The following is a 24515-nucleotide window of genomic DNA, read 5'->3' as shown; positions in this document are numbered from 1 at the left end:
ATTATCACGTAGATTTCTTCTTTCTTTAATATTTCTTTTTCCGTGTCCAGCCTGTCTTTGTGGATAAGGATAGCGTCCTTTCAGGCAGTGGGGCTACCGTTTTTTACCCGAAAGGTAAAAACCGGAGTTACTGCTCCTTGCCAGAAACGGCAAACAATGAGCTGAAAAAAGGACCTCTTTTGGCCATAATTGCGATTCTGCCACTGAGCTGCCGTTACCTTTTCCTTTTTTGGTAAGGGGGGGGGGGGGGGGGGGCAAAGTCGAGTGCGCCCCTGAGCCGGTTTGACCGCCTGTTGACTATTACCTCCCTGATCGGATCTGAGCCGTCCGTTTGTTTAGGCGCACCATCGAATCTTATTGGGACCGCCGACGTTGGAAAAGGTCAAAGAAATCGATCTATAGAAATATAACTAAGGCTAAGGCTAGATACAGATTAGATAAATAATCAATTATCTCTAAATATACTTAGTCGTAAGTAGTACTCATTGCAAGATATCTCTCTGAACTAAACTTTGCAAACACATCATTCTAAACCCCATGGCACTATCGAGCTGTCGATTTGCGATCTAAAAAGGGATAATCATCTCTCTCTAGATACAAAAATACTTAGATGTTACCAAACATTTTAGTCAATACAGTAAATTATCTAGTCTAGACTTCAAGTCATGTGCGTCATCGAACTATTACTTCAATCTAAATGTCGTTAAGCTGTTCATCTAAGTTAACCGTATTGCCGAGTCATTAAACAAAATTACTAAACCACCAAATAATTTTCTTCACAATATTGTTTGAGATTGAATTTTAACCCACGACAAAAATGTCATATGAAAGGTATTGGTTGGTTAGAAATATATATATTTTTTTTAATCATCCATGAGACAAATGATTAACCGTCCTTAGATATAAAAACACTTATGCTCCACCGAACTTTTAGCTGCCTAATCTAAGCTTCAAGCCATATTCACTATCGAATAATTGCCCCGAACCAAACATAGTCGAGACATGCTCCAAGCCGTTACACTGTTGAGCTGTTCCTCAAAGTTAACCGCACTGCCGAGCCATCAATCGAATCGAGCTAAGCCATCAAACCATTAAATAATTTTTTCATAATATTATTTAGGATTAAAGTTAAATCCATGATCTTCTTGATTATGAAAAAGATACCTATCAACCGTAGTATATTAGTTGGTTGGTTGGTTAGAAATAGATTCTTTGCTAGATATGGGATAATAGAGGGGTGGATTCGTTACAGAAATGGATGGATGAAATCAAGCAAAATGGAGGTAATTGAATGGTCTACATCCTCTTCCTCCGTGGCCAGAGGACAGATGCGGGTGGCCTTAAATTGTGGGTAGAGAGGGGAGGGGGGAGGTGAGAGGTTTCTTGTTCCACCATGTGAGAGTTTCCAGTAGACTTAATTATTTCAGGGCCCACACCATCCACCCACTACGCTTTCATTTAACTTATATCTAGCAATATTAAACAAAAACATTTCTTTGTTTTATTTATTGTTTTTAATATATTAAAAGAGAAAGAAATGAAGTTAGGCAACTCGGCATCCACTTGAAATGATAAGTAATCCATGGGCCCCTTTATTCCTATCCTGGACTGGATCTGGTTAAAAATATGGATAGGACTGGGCTTATCCGGGTTATCCAAGTCCATCATATATCTATCCTTCATGAGACTACTAATCTAGCAACATGATTACCATCTAATCATCTATACACTATATAAATAAGAAGAAGAAGAAGACGAAGAAGATTAAGATTGTATTTTTTGTATGGATGGTATGAAGAATAGTCTTAAGATTAGATGTTGGTAGTTGGTACATCATTATAATAGATTATAATAAATGTGCATTCTACAGTTCAGTGGTTAGTTGGTTGGTTGGTGCAGCATTGCTCTCAAAAATACTCAAACCTTTGATTCATAAATAAGCCCTTTTTATTTATAAATTATTCTTTTATATTTATAAATAGTATATAAATATCACTCTTTCTTTAGAAATTCACATAAGTACAATTAATCCGCACAACTTTATATATATATATATAAGTTATGCACATCTTTCTATCTCAAATTAGAAGGTACGATGAAAGTTATCAAACTATATATAAGTTTTTTTTTATTTACGTTTAATTCTTATAAACTAACCAAATAAGGTCTTAATTTACAAGATGCAAGATTAAAATATATGAAAGCTCAGCTCATCAACCTTACTGTAGATGGTTGGTGTGGTGCAATATGGGGCCTTAGTTTACAAACACATTACATCACAAAAGGATCAAACATTACATTCTCTTACCATCTAAAAATGACGTCAAGAGTTTATTAGTTATTTGTAGGTGTTAAATAATGTACAAGAGCCGAGAAGCCATATCTACAAAAACAAACAGTATACATGCAATCCAATCCTATTCATCCTTAATCCTCACTGCATTCAGAAAAGGCTACACATCTGTGATAGGCCATTCTCAGCTAAGTAGGTCTCAAGACCTCCTTGGGCCAAACTCTGAGAAGCCTCCTCCTTTAGCTTACTGCCTTCCAACCTACTGAAATGGTTCAGCATAGCCTTTACTTCCTTCTTCTCACCAGAGACTAAGTCTAGTAGACTTCCCCTATCACTGAAGCTCTTGCTTGGTGGGAAGCTTCCGTCAACCATGGCCATGGCACGAGCCGCGGCATTCTGGCGGTGCGACATGAAGTTTGGAGGGAGGGTGGAGAAGCAGGGCACTTGCTCATACCCCTCTAAGCTCGGCGTGGGGTGGTGGAAGGTGATGAAGGTGTCCGTAAGAGGAGGGAGAGAAGTAGAGGTTGTGTCGTCATAGCAAGCTTCCATTGTTGCTGCCTTTGAGCTGCTCCCTCTACTCTTGTAGAACACTCTACATAAGACCCAATCCTCCTATCAAGAGAAACAATAATGTGAGTAATTAATTTACACGCGTTAAAATGTATATATATATATATATATATATATATATATTATTGGTCCGTTGCCTAACATATATCTTATAAGATTTTTTTTGTTAGTTTTATTTAAGTGAGAAGTTTAGCATTTTATTTTATGACAAGGAGAGTATTAAAATTCAAACGAAGAGTTGAATATGTATGAAAGCTCAGTAATCATATTGAATTCAGACTTTAGGTTTTTCTGTATGCGTTTGAGTAGGTGGTATTAGGGGAGGTAGGAATTAAACCTAATTACAACAAGGCATTAAACTAAGAGATATAATTATATCTCATGTAGAATGATTAGCAAATATAATACCTACGGGGGATTCGAATAGGACATAAAGAGACTCGATATCTTCCATGAGATTGCCAGAAGATTAAAGAAGAGTTCCATCACAAATAAGAATGAAGTATAAACTCTTTATAGCTCTCAATAATCATGAAAGTCTTCAAATTAATTCATTCAAGAATCTCTATGAGCTTGATTGATTCCAAAACCACACCATCAATTAATAAATTAGAGAATCGTTATATTCCTCTCTCTCTCTCTCTCTCTCTCTCTCTCTCTCTCTCTCTCTATATATATATATATATATATGGGTGATGAAGCAAACTCAGCATGGATATGTAAACTATATCTCATTTTATTCCCACTTGGTCAATAGCATTAGGGTTAGTGCAACTAGCTAGAAAATATATATAAATAAATGGATCTTCTTTACGTATTACCTTGAGTGAGAACTTCTCTCCTTGTCCTTCCATGCGGAATTCATGCATGACCCAATCAGTCTTCTTCCCTTTGGGAGCTCTCCCTTGATAGAAGACTAGGGTCTTCCTCATGCCGACGACCGCACCTTTGCGGCTCGCCGACTTGTCTTTCCCGGTAGCCTTCCAGTAACCCGACTGCGTCGCTCGATTCGTCCGCTGACCGGTCGCGTACTTCCGGTCCCGGAGGCTGAAGAAGTACCACTCCTTGCCTCCCACGCATGCCATTTCTGAAAGTAAACTGTGATCTTAGAGTGATGTAGGAAATCTAATCAAATGGTGTCGTGGTGTAGTTGGTTATCACGTCAGTCTAACACACTGAAGGTCTCCGGTTCGAGTCCGGGCGACGCCATAAATTTACTTCATATACTTTTATTTATTTTAATTTCCTTGAACTGTGGTTTATAGTAGTTTTGGTGTTTCCAATAATGAGCGAAAGGATGGATGGATAGGCTTTGCGATTGTCACTATCTGAGGTGGATTCCTACAAAGATTAGAAGAGAAATAGATATTGTGGATATAAAGTTGGCAACTCATCACCTTAGGAAGAGGACACAATAAAGAGTTTGAGAAGGACCAAGTTCTTGGAAAGAGAATATTCTTCTGTCATCATGGTTAGAGATAGAGCCAAAACGAGGCCAATAATTTGAAGATTAATCCTTCTCATCATAAATTACTTTTGAAGGAAAAGATATGAATTTTTTTATTTTTTTTGGGTGTGCTAAGTATCTTTAATTTGGTTAATTTATATTGTGGAGAGAGAGGAGAGAACTCGTTGACAGAAAACCTTTTCTTTTGTTATAGCAATATCCTACTACAAAATAACAATAACGAAGAACTTTTCCTTCATTGATCTCTATCCTTATCAAGTTTATATATTGCATGCATATAATAGACAAAGTATAGAAGGCTAGAAAGCAAGGATTATGAGAAAAAAAAAAGAAATATGGTGCAATTATGTGAGGCAAACGAATTCATATGAGAAGAATCTTAGATATATTTTTAGCCATATATATATATATATATATATATATATAGTTGGTTGTTGATATTGGAGGACTCACCAGGAAGATCCCATGGCTCACACTTGTTGAGATCGACGTCGATCATCGCAGGGAAGCCGTAGAATAAGCTACCATTGCCTCTGCCGTCGTGGAGCTTCTTCGAGAGATAGTCGAGCACGAGCTCGTCGTCCCGCGGGTGGAATCGGAATCCCGGAGGCAGTCTCGCCTCCACCATGCTTAAGTAACTCATGGTGCGATCTTAGAGCTTAGAGAGAGAGAGAGAGAGAGAGAGAGAGAGAGAGAGAGAGAGAGAAGAGTATATAGGAGGAGGAGGGCGGTGACGGGATCCGAGGAGGCGGTGAGGAGATCCCCAAATTGGGAGTTATAAGATGAGGTATTAATAGGGGTGGGGGGAATGACAAGTCAACTGAATCAAGGGGAGGGGCTTTTTCTGGAGAAGTGTGCCGTGACACGTGGCAATGTCGATGTGGAAAGACTGTTGATGGGCCCACCAATCCATATCAAGTTTTTGTTCCTATGAATGCAAAGAAGATCTCATCAGTAATTCTGATCCTGTAATCATCCAATCTCCACAGACAATTTCCTTTCGATCAAAAGCTATCTTGTAATTCCTTGTCAAAGAATAAAAATAGAGACTGTTATTTTTTTTTTTTTTAAAAAAAAAGATTGCAAATGTTTCCTCGTGTTACATGGTTTATGACCAAGGAAGTAAATCAGTGTCACAAATAATTTACAGCTGCTGGTAAGATGTGTACAGATTGAGTATGTATAGAGCTCAGGAGCTCAATGTTATCCTTATTCCTCTTCTTTCTTCTCTGTATGTTCATAAGAATACCAGAGAGCACTTGAAATGTACTAGCGATATGGGCACAAATTACAGCTTAAAAACGGTCCACCTCTCCCATCTCTTCACATGGCTTCCTCATGGCGGCAGTGATTTGTCTCAGTAGTTGCCATCCGATGAAGATTGAATGTCTTCAAGATTCATCGCGAAGCAATAATGCGTAAAGTTCGATGTAAATCCAATAGATTAAAACAGACCCTTTTTCATCAATCGACGACGAAGAGTAATGTCGATATCATATTCTACAACTTGTCATGCCCTTTAATCTCTAGAACCAATTGATAAGGTCCTTTGATCTGCTGTAAAAATTTCCCCACAGCCACATCCCACAGTTCCATATCACCTTCGCGTTTCTTATATTTTCCTTTTCTGATAGCTATGTTGTTGTCATCATGTTAAGAAACTAAAGAGGCCAATTCAAAGGTCGCTGTGATGCATGAACTGGCCAATGGCATGGCCCGAGGTACACGCTTAGCGGTAGGTTGATCACAAACCAGCTGGCAACATGTTATCAGCCATCTGATGCCATTTGATAGCAACTGGGCCACGCGAATTGGCTGCTTCAACTGATTAAGTTAGGCTGATGACATAGGTCATTTGACAGTCTGGTGAATTATTCTGGCCATCACCACCACATGCTTCTTGGATTTATTTTCTGCTAGACATACTAGGCCATGACATAATCCTCTAGGCAGTTTGGGGCTGGCTTCATTTGTCACCGCCGCACCACCGCCAGTTTATTCCTGAAAAAGGACACAGAATTTGTTAAGGAGCTCAACTGCTGATCTTCATAGGATCTGCAGTCCAATTCCCTTGTAGTTTAGAAAATAGTATGAACATTAAAAATAAAATAAAAATAAAAACAATGAAAACCACTTAAATGAAGCCATCATTAATGATTAAAAGTTCCTTTGAAATAAAATAAGCATGAAGTTAGGCCTCCGGATTTCAACGAGTAAAAAGGTGGAAATCTGTAACCACAATATGCGACAAGAATATCCATAACAATAATTACGTGTTAAGCATGATAACTGGTTCACTTCTTTGAATTGTTGGTAATATCTCTGTCCAAATATAAGGATGTTCAGCAGAGAGACCATTCTTCAGTCAATACAGATCAAAAACAAGGTGGTCTCTTTTAAAAAGCCCAGCCTATTAAAGCCAATCTTGGGGAGGGAGGGGGGATGTCTAACCATCATACCTCAGTTATATAGTCATGCCTTTCCAAAATAAGCTATAAGAGGACTTAGATCTACAGTATCGAGTAACTGACTGTGTCAAACTTACATGTGCTTCTCCCACCAATTGTTGACAACTTGATGAGAAAATCCAAACAGATATCTGGTCACTGAAATGTCTGCAGCCTTCATGGAGCCGTAGGATCTAGAGAAACCTGCAGAGAAGAGTCAAAGTAGTTAGGTAAATTAAAATGCTGAGCAAACATATCAGTCATTCTCATCCCCACCTACTGAAATGAGACTTTATATACTTAATTTGGATAATGTTTTAGAGGGCCCACATTTCCATTTGGAGTGGGCCAACTATTGCCAGGTCACAATCAAAATAGTATTTCGCAAGGGCCATTTCTTTCAATCATAGAGATGAAGAGAGACCCTCCTTCATAACTCCTACTTGGTTACAGCTCTCTGTCTCAAGTTTCAAGGCACCTTATGTGCTGATAAAATATGGGAGTTAATTTTCTGGAATTGCTTCCACATGAAATTAGCAAAGAGAAATTTCTTACTGAATCACCTATAAAGTGATGCTGTTCAAGAGAGTTATTTTCTCTGGCCTTTCCACCACATCTCACAGATGTGTTTTGCTTATGGAGAATGGGCTGTGAACCAAAGCACACAGGTCTGGAAACCAAGCACCAAAAATAAGCAAAACAGGAACACTCAAGAAATACAAGCTTACTTTCTTTAATAAGATGGTACAAGAACCCAGTTTACTGATAATATACTTAATTATCTATAGACAAGTCATCATCGAGATAAATTATTTTCTAAGAATAAAATAACAATCGTTGACATTACTATCCAATAGCAAGTCCTGATAGTTCAATGCAAATTTAATGCAAGTGGAACAGAGTCACTGACGATGACTCCAAAAGAGAAACTTGCTCAGAAAGTACGCAAAAGCCACTAAGAAGAAATTGATTCTTATTATCCTCCAATTTATCAGAAATATCTAGAAAGCTAAATGAGCCAAAAGAAAAAGAAAAAGAAAATAGTGGGTAGAATTTGTTCCTTTTCTCTAGAAATCTATCAATGGTTAAAGGAAGATCTAAGAGCAGCAATTCTATAGAGGGAACACCCACTAGCATCCTTGAAGAAATGTTATGATAAAGAAGGATACCCAATTAAAATTGCTGACTTTCCTTCTATATAAACCATTCCATCCCTTCATTTGACCAATTACTACTTTCAAAAATTAATGCCAATAGCAAGAGAAGGAGTATGTCTCAAGATGCCATATACCATTTGTTTGAATCGTATCAAGTAGCTTTTGTTAAATATACTGTTCGGGATCAATCAGAGGTCATTTAGCAGGGATACATATTGTCTGAAAGGGTAAGTCTATCTTATTTGATCATGACATTATGTGAGATTTAATGAGAATAACAATAAAATGCACGTGTGCACACATTAATTGATATGATCCAAGGTAAAAGATAAAAAAGAATATCCAAACCAGTAAAATCTGGAGATTGTCAAGGAGTATGCTTTTAATGTAAAATATTCTTAACCTTCAGCAATCAAAACATAAAGAATGATTATTTGGATTTTGGAAGCAATAGGTATTATCTATAGCCTACTGAATGATGTAGGATATAATACACCTCGCTGTCTCAACAAAATCAATTTACATAGTGTTGCTCACAGTTGACTTGGACAAATAAGCAAACATGTGATAAGTAGGCTTGATATTACAAGATTAATCAATCACAAGGTTACACAAGTTCATCAAACACATGCCATTTCATACTTTGTGGGTGCACTAACTTTTTCACCTCTTCCATATAACTGCAGCCTCTGCTTTAGTTCTGAAGAATAATATCTTACTATTCATATAACTGGTACCCACTGGCTAAGACCCAACATTACATTCTAAGGACCCATATAACTCAAACAATTAGCAAGACAGACGCTTGCAGACAAAAGACATGACACACTATGATGCTAAAGTTCAAAAAATGCACAGTATGATGTTCATACAGCAGAAGATGTTCAATAAGACTTCTATTAGGCAATCATATTTAGCTAATTTTCTGCAGAAATCCTGTAGGTTTCGGCACATTACATTTCAATCCTAGGACATTGCATATCATTGATGGCATTGATAGCTTGTGATTCAAGTATAACCGTAGTTTCCTTGGCTCTCAACATCATACATTACATTACGTGGATACTTAAATCATTTATTTACATCAAATGACACAGCAGAAGGGATTTATTTTACATCAATAGTATTACAACCCTACTAGATCCAAATTTTCACGAAATTAATATATGCTACGAAAGGAGATTAAGAAAATGCAACTAACTTAGCATCAACTAAACTAAAATAAATTTACACGACAGCTAAACCTAGTGGACTTCTTAATCTCCAGGAAGAGGTTACTCATAGTCTTCTCTTACTTGCATAAATTTGCCACCTTTAAGATAATAACTAGTCAACCAAAGCTTGAAATTAATTCCAAGAATGACGAACCTTCTATTGCTGAGGGTTCCGGAAAGGGCAGCGGAGTGGTGGACGAGAGAGAGAGAGAGAGAGAGAGAGAGAGAGAAGGATGAACACCGATATAGTTGAAATAATAGGTTTATATGGGGGGTATTCTGCAAATAATGCAATCCAACCCGACTCGGTCCACTTATTACCGGTCCGGTCTAACAATGCTTGGACCGGCGAAATCTCCGAACCCATTTGCACCCCTAGTTTTGGGCCAGAAAAACGTGGGCTAGTAAAAGAACTACTTTATTGTTGCCATCCGAGTACACGAATCTTCAAGCATACCATGTCGCATACTCAGCTTCCGAAGACCCAGTTTGCAGACACCGCACGCAACGGATCTCGCCGGGTGTGGATCCCGTCACCATCCGGTGGACGTAATGAAGTACCTCAACCGAATTAAGAAATCGTGACATTTATTAGTACTGGTATTATATTAATAATTAATTTCGTTACTAATTTCAAAGGATTAAGTTGTCAAAGTAATACTTTTTTCACTTAATGACTTACATTGACTCTGTTAAGACCGAAAATAATTTATCTTGATTTCTTCTTCACCCAATCACATATTAGTCAAGCTTCTTATATATCCTTATATAAAATACTGATAAATTTAATATTTTTTATTAGGCTCGTACGATAATAGCTGAGATGTCAAAAGTAAATTTGTCTATTAGATAATAAGCTTACGTTTGAAACGAGACTAATTTAGTCAATTACTCTCCATACACCAAGATATATGATGGAAAAATGACTAGATGGGGGTTAGCTCACCAACCGGTGAAGGACATTAAGGCCGTAATCGTAAATTCTGTGAAAACTAGGGGGTAAATATGTCTTTCACATCTCGTAACTTGGACTAATCTACGGCATCTGGCTCTTTCCTTCGTTGGTTGGGTTCGGGTTTTCAGTTAAAAGCGCGCAGGATATGTTCACGGCGTGGTTGACTCATCTTCTTCTCATTCCTCTTTATTTTTTCTTTTTAATTAAAAAAAAAAATTAAACCAGACCCCCAAAAAGAAGAGGAGAAGATAGAATTAAAGAAGATTTAATTTCCAATCTCCCACAAAAGAAAGGAGGGAGAAAGTTTTTCCCCTTCTTCTGCTAGATATTTTTAGCCGTCTTTAAGGATTATCTTCTTGGGTGCTGTGATTGCTGTTCTATCCGATTCCATCAAGTTTAACGATGCTTTTGTCCTCGTCTCTGCTCACGACTCTGAAATCCATGAACAGGTGAGATGGGTATTCCTCGATTCCCTTTGGTTGATCTCTCAATGCTTCAAAAATTTGTTCTATTTCCCCTATGTTTCATGTTGTTAATTTATGTAATTTGTTGCCAAATATCTGCATTAGGGTATACTGCTGCATCTTGATTCATCCTAACATAAGGTTCTGATAGGATTTACGGTTCCCAGTCTTATGTGTGATTTAATTCACCCCTAAAATTGTTGTATTTTTAATTGGGTTTTTTATATTTAGGTTTTGTTGCAATTAGCCATTTTTCTGTGCTTTCTGTTTTTTTGGGGGATCTCTGGTGGATTGCTTGTTATCCCTTATTTTTTATTCTATATACTTGTTGGCCAATTTAACCTGTAGATCTCATTGGATTAGGTGGGTTTCTGGTTCTTCTTGACTCCTATGATGGCATTACTCTGCTTATTGTAGATTGGCTGTTAGGGTTTGTCGATATTCTTGGGTGGTTTGATCTGAAACGAAGTAAGGAGGTTCTCTTTCCTCTGTTTGTTTGATGGTTTAACTTACGTGAAGGAGTTCTCATGGTGGATTAGGGTTTCCCTTTACCCTTTGTCTATTGTCTTGGTAATGAGTTGCATTCTTTGATTGGCTCTTTTGCATTATCTTGCTGCAGATCCCAAGAAACCCATCTAATTCTCTGTGATATATGATCTATATGTGTGACCTCCACTGTTTTGAGCTTTATCTACTAATTTGCTCTTTGTTATAGTTATATGTGGGAGTATTTACTAATCTGCCTAACTGATGTGGCAGCAGATTGCACACCCTCAATTTTTTTTCCTTGATATTTGTAATATTTTTTGCCAATAAATGATGGTCAATGAAGAATGTGAAGGTTGAGGATGAATATCACCATCTTTCCAATTTGAATCTTCCAATATCTAACAGGAACTACGAAGCATAACTGCATAGGTGTACTGTCTTCATGCCTTTGGTGTGAGATTTGGCATATGCCTGTCATAGTTCACATGAGTAGCAGCTTACTTCTTCAGAAATAGCCATGCTTCATTTTGCGTTCATTTCCTAGTATGTAATGTTTCAAAAATCTGACAAAGGTATTGATAATTTTAATATGATGTTACCTACAGATAAGACTTCATGGCAACACAATGTGTTTCAAAGAGCATGGGCCTAGAAACAAACTCTCATGATATGTCTGTTGAGTTCAGAGAAGATATGGGCAGCGCTACAGCAAATTCAGGTTCTTGTCCAGAAGATATTGTTACTCCACCAATACAGATAAATGATGAGTCTGGTGGCTGCAATGAAGTGAAGGTCAAGCGATCTCGTAGGCGCAGAACTGATATTTATTATGGAATTTTTGACATTAGCTCAGAAGATGAGTCAGATTGTGTCAGGGTTTGTGCACTTATCCCCTACACAGCTTTGGTCGCTGATTTTTCAATGATTCATTGATGCATGTTTCATATAATTCTGTTTAGTTCATGGTGAATTTTTCAGGATGATATTATATTTGAAATGTGTCTCTTGATCTAATTTGGCATCTGATGGTTAGACGCTTGGTTTGTAACTGAAAGAAGTTCTAATATTTTTCCCTTTTCAGGTTATGAATCAAGCAATATCTAAAATAAGTACATTTACGGTTATGCACCATACCAATATTGTGAATATGAAATCCTGAGGTTCAGTTGTTACTTGTTAGATTTGGATACTTACAATTTCAGTTTTTCACAAGAGGCTGTTAGTTGCAACATATACTATTTGTAGTTCTTGTTGTGGAAAGATATCATCTGTCCCTTCTGCAGAAATAAGTTTCCTTTCTTGCCTGCTTAGTTATTGTAAATTTCCAAAGTCAAATTTATTCCAAAAGGTGGCCCTCAGTTTTTTAATAATGGTTTTCTGATAGGATCGCTCCTCAAGAAATTCCAGGGAAACTGATGATACAACAAGAAGCCCAAACAAGTCTAAACGTGAAAAGGTACACTGTTTTAAGAATTTACTCATTTAAACTACTCAGGTTCCACTAATTAAATCTTCCCAATAGGCAACGGCAAGATGGCATCCAGAAAGTGCGTGTAAACCTGTTATCAGTGAAGCTCCTGTGTTTTATCCAAGTGAAGAGGTATATACTGTCATACTGCTAGTCTCCTATTTTATGGTGCAATGTTTTGTATTGGTATTTATACTTTAGGACATCTTGCTCTTGTGTTCTTAGGAGTTCAAAGATACACTTGGATACATTGCTAGCATACGCCAGGTAGCCGAACAATATGGAATATGCCGCATTATTCCACCTAGTTCGTGGGCACCGCCATGCCCTCTGAAGGAAAAGAGCTTCTGGGGACATGCTGAGTTTACTACTCGAATTCAACAAGTTGACAAGCTTCAGAACAGGGAACCTGTGAGAAAAAGATCTAAAGGTCGTTGTCACAAAGTAAGGAAGAGAAGAAAGCGTTTGAGGTTTGGGATGACTCGTAGGCGTAATAGCTCCAATATTACAGAAATTAATGAATGTGTCGCCTCAGACACAGAAGAAAAGTTTGGCTTTCAATCTGGTGCAGACTTCACACTTGAGGCTTTCCAGAAATATGCTGATGACTTTAAAAGGCAGTATTTTGAAATGAAAGAACCTAATAAAAGTTTTACTCATGACAATGGGGTCCATGAGGAAAGGTCACGACCCTCAGTGGCAGATATCGAAGGAGAATATTGGCGGATTGTTGAAGAAGCTACTGATGAAACTGAGGTAATAATTTTGCTAGCAACAAAAGATTCAGATCTCCAAACTTGATTGAATGTTAGTTTCTTAATTTTCTTATTTATTGTCATTTAAATGCAGGTACACTATGGGGCAGATTTAGACACTGGAAATTTTGGCAGTGGTTTTCCTAAAGCACCACTTTCAAACAAGAGTGAATCAGATCGATATGCATTGTCAGGTTGGAACTTGAATAATTTACCGCGACTTCCTGGTTCTGTTCTTTCATTTGAAAGTGAAGATATATCTGGCGTATTAGTGCCATGGCTATATGTGGGGATGTGCTTTTCATCATTTTGTTGGGTAAGTGCATACATCAATTGTTCTTTTCATCCCACTTCGTTTCTTAACTAGCAGAACACAGATACTACGTTCAACTTATCATTTAATTGATTATATAAATTAATCAAAGCTAGATAGTTGATAGGATTTAAGCTCTTGCATTGTTATGGATGTGATGAAGCATAATGTAGCCTCTGAATAGTTCAAAGACTTCAGGCTGTGCTTTTCTCAATGTGAACTGATTATATATTGCCTTTATCATTTTGAATAATTGCATCTTTAGATCTAACCCTTGGTTTAGTTTGACATAACAGTCTAAATTCCATTTTGCTACCTGCATCAATTTATTTTATAATAATAATTGATTATCCTAATCTTATAATGTGTTGTGTGGTAATAGCATGTGGAAGACCATCACCTTTACTCTCTGAACTACATGCATTTTGGTGATCCAAAAGTATGGTATGGGGTACCCGGTGATGCTGCTGTGAAGTTGGAGGACGCAATGAGGAAGCATCTTCCAAAATTGTTTGAAGAACAGCCTGATCTACTGCATGAACTGGTAAGTTTAATTCTTTCACATTGTTTTCTTTCCTTTTGCATCTTTATCTTTCTCTCTTTTTCTAGACATAGAGCTTCTTATTGAATCACATGGCAAGTTCATATATAGTGCTTTTTACGCCTTAAAAGTAGTTTACTCAATAATTTTTCTTTCTTTGAGCAGGTCACACAGTTATCTCCATCAGTCCTAACATCTGAAGGAGTACCTGTTTACCGTGCCATCCAGAATTCTGGGGAGTTTGTTCTTACCTTCCCAAGAGCTTACCATTCTGGTTTCAATTGTGGGTTCAATTGTGCTGAGGCAGTAAATGTTGCTCCTGTGGACTGGTTACCTCATGGGCAGTGTGCTGTTGAGCTTTACAGAGAGCAACGCCGTAAGACATCATTGTCCCATGACAAGTTACTTCTAGGCACTGCAAGAGAAGCTATTAGAGAACTTTGGGATATATCTCTGCTGCATAGAAATGATCCAAGAATCTATAGGTGGAAGAATTTTTGTGGAAAGAATGGAGTACTTACTGATGCAATTAAGGTTAAGCTTCATATATAAATGAGAATCTAGTCTTTGTAGATAATTAATTATCTGTGCTCATCAGTACTATGACTGTTCTTTCAGGCAAGAGTCCAGATGGAGCAGAAGAGATGGGAGGGACTTAATAGTCTTTCACAGTTCAGAAGAATGGACAAGCATTTTGATTCCTCTAATGAAAGAGAGTGTTTTTTATGCTTTTATGATCTACACCTCTCTGCTGCTTCTTGTGAATGCTCACCCAACCGTTTTGCTTGTTTAAACCATACAAGTCTTATATGTTCGTGCGAACCCAGCAAAAGATGTCTGTTCTTTCGATATGATATGGATGAACTAAATTCTCTTGTGGCTGCACTAGAAGGTGATGTAAGTGCACTGCAACTCTGGGGACTGGAAGTCCTAGGATTATCTTTGCCTCCTGATGTGACACTGTCGGAGAAGCCAAAAGACTCTGAGAAAAGCATGTCAGTCGCCAAGGGTGATGCCTATGTTCAGGATATCAAGAGAAAGGCATGTTTAGCTGCTTCTTATAAGCCTAATGTGGATGAGAGCTCTACTTACTCTAACAGAACAGAGAAGATCCTTGACTTTGGCAAACCATGCAAATCTGAGTGCAGGGGTGCTGAAGAAGTTATTGAAGCTTGTCAAGGGTTAAAAACCTATTCTAGGTGTAGTTCAAAAAATGAGCATGGGCTGCATGGCATTGAGAACTCCAAAGGGCCATATCTAGCTGTAAAATTAGCAGCTGTTGAGAAGCTTCAGGAAACTGGATTTGTGGGATCATCATCAGGAGAAGGCAACGCTGTTCCTTGTGGAGATTACAAAAGTGAAGGGGTCCGTGGATGTCCTGATCTGAATATAGAACAACCAACTTCTGAGTCTACAATTAAATCACTTCAGAGACTTGAGCAATGTGAAAGTAAAATATTTGCTCTCAAAGAAGAGCAAGGATGTAGCCAACCTAAATTGGCATGCTCCTCAAGTTCCAATGTTGTGGGAATGGGTAACAAGGACAAATCCCTGATGGAGTATGAACCCATGATGACAACTGCTTATCTGCTTAGGTCAAGTTCTGAGTGTGTATCCTCAATGTCAAATCATTCATCTGAGATGGTTTCTGCTCCTTGTGGTCTTAGCAGGAACTCCAATGAAGCTTCCTGTTCAAAAGAATCTGAATTTACTCACAAATCAAGTCCAAAGCTGTTTGGTTTTGACCTTCAACACCAGCACCGTTTATCTTCACCTTCAGATAGTCAAGTCAGTCAACCTGTCAATAATTCTTCAATCCACCGCAATGAATCTAATCTGCATGATCCTGCATCTAGATATCAGACATCAAAGTGTTGTGTTGAGCCTCTTGACTTTGGTACTGTGATGCCTGGAAAATATTGGTGCACAAGGCAGGCTATTTTTCCAAAAGGTATGTTATGGGGACGTTATAGCTAGACTTAATTCACTGATTCATGTCTTGGATGTCGATGAAACTTATGTTAACGAAATCTTTCAATGTCATGAGATGCAGGATTTAGAAGTCGTGTGAAGTTTCTTAGTGTGCTTGATCCCACAAAAACATGTAACTACATTTCAGAAATACTTGATGCTGGACTCCTGGGGCCTTTATTTAAGGTGGGGATATGGAAACCAGTAGTTTTATATTATATTTCCTTTGAATGTATTTGTACTATTTATTCTCTTTTAATTATAAACCTAGCTGAACTTTTCTTATGACATATCAAGAGTGCTAAATAATGATTTCAAGTAAACATAACAGTTTAATTGCTATTGACTTATGTGGTCAAATTACCAGCATGGATTTTACCAGTAATGTTGGATTCGCTGTCCATTAAACCTCTTATCATTTATAATATGTATATATGTATAAATGCATGTATATAAAAAGCTGATCTTGTTATTTTACTACAAAATCGTTTGTATATGAGTGTTCTATATTGATAATTTGATGATTTGTTTGAATTTGTGCATTTCAGGTGATGATAGAGGAGAGGCCTGATGTATCCTTCACTCACACTTCTGCTCTGCAATGCTGGGAAATGGTGCGAGAAAGGCTGAATGAAGAGATAATTAACCACCATAGCCTAGGAAAAGAAGAGCTTCCTCCACTGCAAACCCCAGGATCTATGAACGGTTTTGAAATGTTTGGATTCTTATCCCCACCTATCATCCAGGTATGCACCTCCTTCTATAGAAAGTCAAATTTAGTAAAAGACAATGGTTATTGGGTTTAGTTTTTCCAGTAATAGTCCTGCCAAGAAGGAAATTTAGCATTAATATATATATTTATTATTATCTATTTATTTTAGCTGCAAAAATATTGGAAAGGGGTTTTCTAGTGCTAGGTTAATAAAAATAATCTGAGCGACACGGACAAAATCTAGTTACATGTGAACAAAGATCTTTTATTTTCTAATTGGTTTTCTCCATCATTATTTAGTTTTAAAACAAGTTACCCTTCTGGATTAATTTCCCTAGAAGGGCATTGTTGATGGGGTGTTTCATTCTTCATATTAGTTTATTTGCATCAATAGTCAACTCTTTGCCAGAAGTATCGGCTTACTGAGATGTATTCAAACAGATAGTTGAGGCTCTTGATCCTCATCATCAGTGCACTGAATACTGGGCATCAAAGTTGGAAGCATCATGTGTATCGAAAAGGATGGAAACAAAAGATGTATCTACCAAACAAGCAAAGACTTCAGTTACTCATGTGGGCTCAAGCAGTAGTCCAGGAAACATTCAGAAGTTATTTGGAGTTGATTTAACTACAAAGGAGCAAGATAAGTTAGATATTAAAGACAACCCATCAATTAAAGAGGTCAAGCACATACTTGGAGGATTGTTCAAGAAAGCAAGCTATGAAGAACTAAGGATGTTTCATTCAGTATTTCTTAGTGAGTCAGGTAGTAGCAGTTGGCTTGCAGCATACTCTACTCTGCAAGATGAGATGCAGAAGAATGTAGGCAAACAATGATGGGAATAGAGAAGTAGAACTGATTTTATAGGGAGTCAACTGCCCACTGGAATTCAACAATTTGCAGTGTGAGTTATACTTCCCTTCCAAGGTAACACCATTGATTTCCATTATTAATATAGAGTTTAGTTTGTCATTTTGTTATTCTTTCAAAGTTCTTGTTGCACAATTCTGTCTGAACTGTGCCAGATCATGTCTAATAGAAGCATTCTTTCACTAACCATTGACTGCATTTGTCCCCAATGTAGCTAATTGGTCGTCATAGTATGAACTGCTGTACAAAATCTGAGTTACATGTCAAGAGAAAAGTTTTGAACAAAATGAGTTAAGTTGAATGTGCTCTTTCCACTCTTCAGTCTGCAATTTTCGGTTTCTTTTGTGGGTACAGAAGGTGGCTTTATTTATTACTTACTCCTCCCACCAAACTGCTCCAGTATAAGTTTCTTTACGACTGCCACAGTTTTGGGTTGCTAATTGCTTCAGTGGATGGAAGAAAGCCACATGACGTGGAAATAGTACGATAGAGATACAGCAATGAAGAATAAAGTGTTATCAAACTCCCCAGTAAACCCCACATGTGTCACAGTGGCTGCATTTGAGTAATGGACAAGCCCTTCCAAAAGGACACAGGGAAAAATCATTTGCACCACCACAAGCAAATCAGACACTTGTTCTATCTCATGTTCTTTCTTCTCTTTGGAAATTGAAGCAACCACCACATAGCTCCATAGACAGCAGAGTATATAATGCTTGTATCCCTAATGGATGATCATTAGGGATAAGGGCATGGGTTTAAGAAGAGATGTAGAGTTTGCCTTGTTTCTTCCATGGCCTAAAAAGGTTAGGGCCAAGATACAAAGCATCTCGTTTACCACAACATCACATGGATGCAGTGGAGTGGCAGGGTTAGATGGACAGATAAGTACATACAGAGCTCCTCATCCAAAAGGAAAGAAAGGATACATTAACTTTTTCTCTTCTGCAGCTCTCTGCTAGGAGGAGGAAATTATTTAAGAGGTAACTGCCCAAAAAGGCTACACTATCTTATAGATGTTGTAGATGCTTTCACTCTTCTCCCCCTCCCCTCCCCCTCCCCCTCTCCCCCCTGGCCCCTGCAGCTCTTCTGTTCTGGGACCTCCTCCTTAATAGGTGACCCACCCCCATGCCATTGCCATTGGTGGGTCCCAACTCCACTCCCTCCCTCCCTGGTCCCTTACCACTCAGGTTAAAAAATTTAATTTTGGGAATTTATTTATTTTTAATTAAATTTTCGGTGCTTATTATTATTATTATTTTGATATTGCATCATGATTAGCATCACTCGTAGTAACAACAACTCAACTCTTTTCTAATTAATAAGAGGAGTCTTAGCGATTATATTTAATTATGATTACTTGCCAAGCCAACGGTCATTTGTCAGAAGCACGTGACCAAGAGACGTGAAATTCCAAACATATCCCTCCGACTATTTTGTCCTGTGGATAAAAACCAAGTGCATTATTATTCCCAAAGTAAAACGTGCCCATCCTTCTCTCCGTCTCCACCATCGACTGGTCGGAACCGTCCGATCATGACGGTGGCACGATCGCAGATAACGGAAATTGGAGGCCCAGTTTTTTTTTTTCTCGAGGATGCAGACGAAGTACGAAACAGGACAGGGAGATAAGGGCCACGTGGCAGCCATTAGTTATCCGGCGGACGGGAAAACCCCTCCTCCTCCCCCACCATCAACAGTGCCGGAGTGCGACACGTGGGATTGTCAGATCCGACTGATGGATGGGCCCCCCCCCCCCCCGTCCACGAATCTCTATGGACCGCCGGATCCCGGCAAGAGGACAAAACACCGGAGATCCTGTGCCAATACACCATGTGCCGTCACATCAGCAACATGCCTCTCCCGTCCGTCCCGTCCTGATTGTACGGCCCAGATGTGGGCGCCGGTTGGATTGCCTATAATGCCCTCGGGCGTCGCGGATCTCGTGTGCTAGGGGGGATGGCGACAAAAGCGGGGGCGGGAGTGGAATCGGGGTTGGCTCCAAATGATTGACGGGGGTGGACGGTGATGCTCATTACGGCTTCGGAAAGCGACGGCGGACGAGGCGGTGGTGGTCGGGAGGACTTTTATAATCTTTGTAATTTTAGGCGAAGGGGTAGGGGTGTTTCCGTCAAGTAAGCTCACCGGCTACTGCCCGCGAACCGGCCACTTTAGGGATGTGACCGCTGCCCGGCGCCAGGCCTCGTGGAACGTGCTGTCTGAGTTAACTCCGACCGCCACGTGTCGAGCGAGGCGATGGGGTGCCAGCTGGCTGTCACGTGATGATAGAAGCAAAGGACGTGGGAGATCCGGGGCCGTAGGATCGGATAGTAGGGGAGGCGGAGAGCGGAGGGATCCGGGAAGCGAAGGTGGGCGGTCACATGGGCGGGAGGTGGCTGGCGCGTCTTCTGAGGCTGGTCAACGTCGAAGAGCGGGAGTATGTCAAAAATAATTCGAGACGCGCGGGACGAAAAGAAAAAAGAAAAAAAGAAAAAGAAAAAGAAAAGGTGGTGTGGACGGGGAAGTTCACGAGATTTTCGTGTGACTCGCAAAAATAGGGACCGTTACAACCGAAAAGAAAAAAGGAGCTCTTGAAAACTTTGATAAGGACCTAAGATTTTTGTAACCGTTTATGTTGGCCATCAGTCACCTCTTTTCATAATGACAAAACTGCCACTGCTCACCAAACTCACGGAAATTAATCGAGAGACACGCATATATATATATATATATATATCTAATCTCCAACAGCAGCATTTAAACTAGTTGCTTGCAAGCAAGTAAAACGTCTAAAGCAAACTATAAATGAGATGGAGATGGTATAGCAAAAGAGTAGTAGGTAGGTAGGGCTTCTAGAGACAAAAACAAAATGATAGCCTAATAAATGAGTTATTGTCTAGCAAGTATAGACTTCAGCCGTCTAGTTAGCTTTACTGTAAAGTAGTTAATGCTTTCTTCGTAAATCACAATTCTTGGCTCTATTGAAGCAGCTACCACCTTGGCTTTTACCTGCTAATTAATTTGTTTTCTATCCCGGTCCCAACCTCTCATCATCAAGACAAAAGGTATTAATTAATTACTTACTTAATTATCTATGACTAAAATGTTTGTGTGGGGTTTTTCTTTTCTCGTAGCGGGGGCATTTTGGTAAAACCACTATGTCTTAATTTTTCAGCAGTAATTTCGAAAAAATTCACCTGGGGCCATAACGGGATAAGAACTCCGAAAGCGACAAAATCTTCCATGATGCCCATGCCCACGTGGTCGATCACGTGTCGCGCACCCATTTGCCGCTTCGCGGATCCGGACCTAGTGGATGAAATCGAACCCGCTTCTATAAATTAAAGGGAGGAGTCCGGACACACATTTCACATTTTCACCTCCTCCTTCCGACCACTTTTCTACTTCACTTCCCCCTCGGCCCCCACTGCCGATTAATCGCGGACCCTTTCGCCGATTAATGGTCGTTGATGGCCTCCGCCGTCGTGAACAAGGTCTCCATCTCGCATGAGAGCTTCCTCCCCTCCTACGGCTGGCTCAGCCCTAGGCTTTCCTTCAGCCACGACGACGCCGATGACCACCACAAGCCGGCGCCGGCGACCGCTATGGTATCGCAGTCGCCGGACAAGGCCGATCCGGAGGTCTCCTCCGAGAAGGACTTCATCGACTTCGAGTTCCGGCTAGATGATCCTGTCGCGATGCTCCCCGCCGACGAGCTCTTCGCCGACGGGAAGCTCGTTCCTCTTCATCTCTCTGCAGCGGCGCGGCCGGTGGATGAGAAGGAGGTGGCCGTCGTCGCGGGGATCCTGTCGCCGGAGCCGGTGAAGTCGCGGCGGGCAGCGGAGATCTTTGGATCCGATCCCTACGTCTTCTCCCCCAAGGCGCCGCGGTGCACGAGCCGGTGGAGGGAGATCCTTGGCCTCAAGAAGGCGCAGAGCCCGAAGACGGATCTCGAGAAGTCGTCTTCGTTATCATCGCTTCCGGCTACAACTCCCGCATCAAAGAGCCCTAACACAAGGTATCTGAAGCACCTCCTCCACCGTAACGCTAGATCCGCTGCGATCGAATCGTCCCTTAACCTCCCTCTCCTCCGCGACTCCGATTCGGAATCTGTCTCGATCTCCTCCCGGCTCTCTCTCTCCTCCTCCTCGTCCTCCTCCGGCCAGGAGCACGAGGACCTCCCCCGCCTCTCCCTCGACTTCGACAAGCCGTCCACGGTTCCGCTCTCCCGCAGCCGTAACCCTCCGCGCGTCCGACTGGTGCAGCCGCGGCCGGATCCTGCTTCGGTGTCCCGGATCGGCCGGAGCCCGGTTCGGCTGCAGGCGGAGGCCACAGCGCCGCAGCCGCCGAGGGGGTTATCGGTGGATAGTCCTCGGATGAATTCCTCCGGGAAGGTCGTCTTCCAGAGTTTGGAACGGAGCTCGAGTAGCCCTGGAAGCTTCAATGGCGGTCCGAGGCCTAGGCCTAGGGGAATGGAACGGTCCTACTCGGCCAATGTCCGGGTTCTTAACGTCCCGGTCTGCTCGCTTCGCGGCTCCGCGAAGTCGGCTTCTGTCTTCGGCTTCGGACAGCTCTTCTCACCGCAGAAGAAGGGGGGGAGGGAAAATCCAGCCGGCTCGCATGCGGCATCAGCTCGGATCCCGTCCAAGATCAAGAGCGAGAAAGCTCCTCCGACTTCTAATTCTACCAGATATTAGGTAAATTTCGGAACAAGAAACAGAAGAACATTCTATTTAACTAACCGCTTCTTTTCTTTTCTCTCTTTTTCCCATTAAAGCTGGTGCTTGTTTTGGTTCCTTTTTGCTCCAAATATCTTGGGGTTGCGATTTATTCGCTTACTGTTTGATGTAAATATTTCCGTTTCTTCTCATCTTTTTTTATTTGTTTGCATGTTGTTTTGGTTTTATTATTGTTGAGAGTAACTGATGAATGGGATGGATGGATGGATGGATGGATGGATGTACCAGTTTATCAACTGTGTTTTTGCGATGCATCTTTACCTATTTACAACTCAGATCCTTTCTCTCCAATTTACTTACAAAAATACTTTTATGAAGCATTCTTTAACTATATATAAATAGATTAAAAACGTAGGTTGTTTAATGCAAAAAAGAAAAGAAAAGAAAGGTCCTTTAGAGCTCTCGGCCGTTTGGCTTGGAGCTTCATCACGTTGGTGCATTTATTTACACCCTAGTCCCTAGTACAGTTGTACCCATGTGAGCACTGTTCCTATCTCTGTGTATTGATACAAACAAACCCTCCCCCCCCTCCCTTATTTTTAAAGCAACTTTACTCTCCCCTCTCTGTCTTTTTCCTGAATCCTTTCTTTATTTATTACCCTCGCACTAAACTGAAATCACGTTTATTTTATTTCTAATATATTCTCTAATTATCTGCGGCAAAGATCTCGGGAAGTGATGCGAAATATTTTAAAAGCAGAGGCTGTTTCTGAGAAACAAACCCCCGGCTGAATAATCTGCAAGTCTGCAGGAATTCTGCGCCGTATGATCCACTAGGAGATGTGTCCTATGTGCGAGGTACGCTGCCCTGCGGCACATCGAATCACATCAATCACGGACCGATGTGATGCCATCTGACGGCCCAGATTCGCGCGGTTCTCTGCTCTTAAACATGCCGTGGTCTGAAGCCCTGCTTCTCCACAGGGAGGCAAAGATTCTAACACGTAATATAAAGTAAAAAAGTTAGACTAGTAGTAGCTCTTCTTTCTTTTCTTTTTTTTTTCTTTTTTTTTTTTCCTGTTAGGATTAAATTGAATCGCCATTAAATGGACATTTGGGGACATGCAATTTTTGGTACTACAGGTGGGCTAAACATTTGGAAGGGAGTGACAGAGAGCAATGGTGGCCTCTCTGGTCTTTTGAGTTCCTAATGCCCATGTTTGACTCACTCTGACCTCCACATGCTAATCTCTGGACAGCATCATATGTGGGCCATTATTTGATCTTTGATTTATTACCATGGGCACATGAGAGGGCATTCTATCCACATAGTTAATTAATAGCATTTGTGATCCAATCTGTATAAATTATGAAATAAGAATTTATTCATATCTGATACTAAGTATCAAAGTAGTACAGAAGAAGACTCACAGAATGGCTCACAAACTAGAATAATGGCACATATCATATCAACTCGGCAACTCCAAAGCAACTAGTAATGCCAGACAAGTATAAGGTGATAACTGTGAATATATACAATGCAGCATCATGGGCTAGTGGCTGCAGGCGGTGGAGAGAGGAAAGGGAAGGGAATTGAAGGGATTGTTGGGATGGAAGGGATGGTTGGGATTGAAGGCATCGGAGGGATTGTGACCTTTGGGATGGTAGGCATGGCTGGCATTGGTGGCAGTGCAACCTTCGGCACGGTCGGCATGGCTGGCATTGGTGGCAGTGCAACCTTCGGCACGGTCGGCACGACTGGCATAGGCGGGAGCGACGGCTTGGGGAGTGTCGGGATCGTCGGTTGCGGTTGATGGGACTCCGGTGCCGGAGTGTCCAACAGACGGCGCGCTGCATGGCAGTTGGTTAGAAGTAGTAGGGCAATGGATATTTGCATGCAGAGAAGGATAGGTTTCGATGCCATTGTGTGATGAGGGGATAATAATATGCGCCAAGTTGCAGATTGTGATGAGGAAGTCTGGTTGATATCTTTGGTATTTGTAGTGGATGGAGATATAAGAGGTGCTTTGGTAGTTGGATTTCATGTAGACTTTTGTTTCACTGTTTGGTTTGACCAAGAGTACTGAGGTGGCTCTTCCTGGTGCCATACTGCCATGGGTGGTTCACCTTCTCATCTATCTGATATCA

The 24515-nt window shown here is 40.4% G+C and overlaps 3 protein-coding genes and 1 non-coding gene across 5 annotated transcripts; 3 read left to right on the top strand and 1 right to left on the bottom strand.

Annotated features, from left to right (window-relative positions):
• Positions 1-2227: 2227 nt before the first annotated feature.
• Positions 2228-5088, bottom strand: LOC140761098 (NAC domain-containing protein 21/22-like). Its single transcript, XM_073098286.1, has 3 exons — positions 4785-5088; positions 3685-3950; positions 2228-2905 (listed from the first exon to the last, which is right to left on the bottom strand). The coding sequence occupies exons 1-3, from the start codon at positions 4972-4974 to the stop codon at positions 2444-2446; spliced, it is 918 nt and encodes a 305-aa protein (XP_072954387.1). The 5' UTR covers positions 4975-5088; the 3' UTR covers positions 2228-2443.
• On the top strand, positions 3999-4072 carry TRNAV-AAC (transfer RNA valine (anticodon AAC)). Its single transcript has one exon. It is a non-coding gene; the product is annotated as a tRNA-Val (tRNA).
• Positions 5089-10261: 5173 nt separating the features above from the next.
• Positions 10262-17975, top strand: LOC140761632 (lysine-specific demethylase JMJ18-like). Of its 2 annotated transcripts, XR_012104592.1 has the most exons (13): positions 10262-10553; positions 11663-11933; positions 12442-12513; positions 12580-12657; positions 12751-13281; positions 13375-13596; positions 13976-14137; positions 14300-14668; positions 14753-16085; positions 16188-16291; positions 16654-16851; positions 17259-17745; positions 17903-17975. XR_012104592.1 is itself a non-coding variant. In XM_073099052.1 (12 exons), the coding sequence occupies exons 2-12, from the start codon at positions 11673-11675 to the stop codon at positions 17652-17654; spliced, it is 3726 nt and encodes a 1241-aa protein (XP_072955153.1). In that variant the 5' UTR covers positions 10262-10553; positions 11663-11672; the 3' UTR covers positions 17655-17975. The 2 variants fall into 2 exon arrangements, 1 of the variants encoding a protein (XP_072955153.1); XM_073099052.1 differs by having other exon boundaries at positions 17259-17975.
• Positions 17976-21019: 3044 nt separating this feature from the next.
• Positions 21020-22661, top strand: LOC140761633 (uncharacterized). Its single transcript, XM_073099053.1, has one exon. The coding sequence runs from the start codon at positions 21159-21161 to the stop codon at positions 22383-22385; it is 1227 nt and encodes a 408-aa protein (XP_072955154.1). The 5' UTR covers positions 21020-21158; the 3' UTR covers positions 22386-22661.
• Positions 22662-24515: the final 1854 nt, after the last annotated feature.

Source organism: Typha angustifolia, chromosome 6 (genome assembly GCF_048772165.1).
Source record: "Typha angustifolia cultivar Huaian chromosome 6, ASM4877216v1, whole genome shotgun sequence".
Classification (NCBI taxonomy): Eukaryota; Viridiplantae; Streptophyta; class Magnoliopsida; order Poales; family Typhaceae; genus Typha; species Typha angustifolia.
Note: the sequence above shows the minus strand (reverse complement) of the source record. Positions and strands in the feature narration are given on the sequence as shown.

What these genes read in the sequence shown, in the direction of transcription:
- LOC140761632 (XM_073099052.1), top strand. Translation starts at nt 11,673, where the DNA reads ATGGCAACACAATGTGTTTCAAAGAGCATGGGCCTAGAAACAAACTCT. An exon ending in ATGAGTCAGATTGTGTCAGG is followed by an intron (nt 11,934 to 12,441) that starts GTTTGTGCACTT and finishes GTTTTCTGATAG; the next exon opens with GATCGCTCCTCAAGAAATTC. An exon ending in AAGCTACTGATGAAACTGAG is followed by an intron (nt 13,282 to 13,374) that starts GTAATAATTTTG and finishes ATTTAAATGCAG; the next exon opens with GTACACTATGGGGCAGATTT.
- LOC140761633 (XM_073099053.1), top strand. Translation starts at nt 21,159, where the DNA reads ATGGCCTCCGCCGTCGTGAACAAGGTCTCCATCTCGCATGAGAGCTTC.
- LOC140761098 (XM_073098286.1), bottom strand. Translation starts at nt 4,974, where the DNA reads ATGAGTTACTTAAGCATGGTGGAGGCGAGACTGCCTCCGGGATTCCGA. An exon ending in TGAGCCATGGGATCTTCCTG is followed by an intron (nt 3,951 to 4,784) that starts GTGAGTCCTCCA and finishes GTTTACTTTCAG; the next exon opens with AAATGGCATGCGTGGGAGGC. An exon ending in GAGAGAAGTTCTCACTCAAG is followed by an intron (nt 2,906 to 3,684) that starts GTAATACGTAAA and finishes TTCTCTTGATAG; the next exon opens with GAGGATTGGGTCTTATGTAG.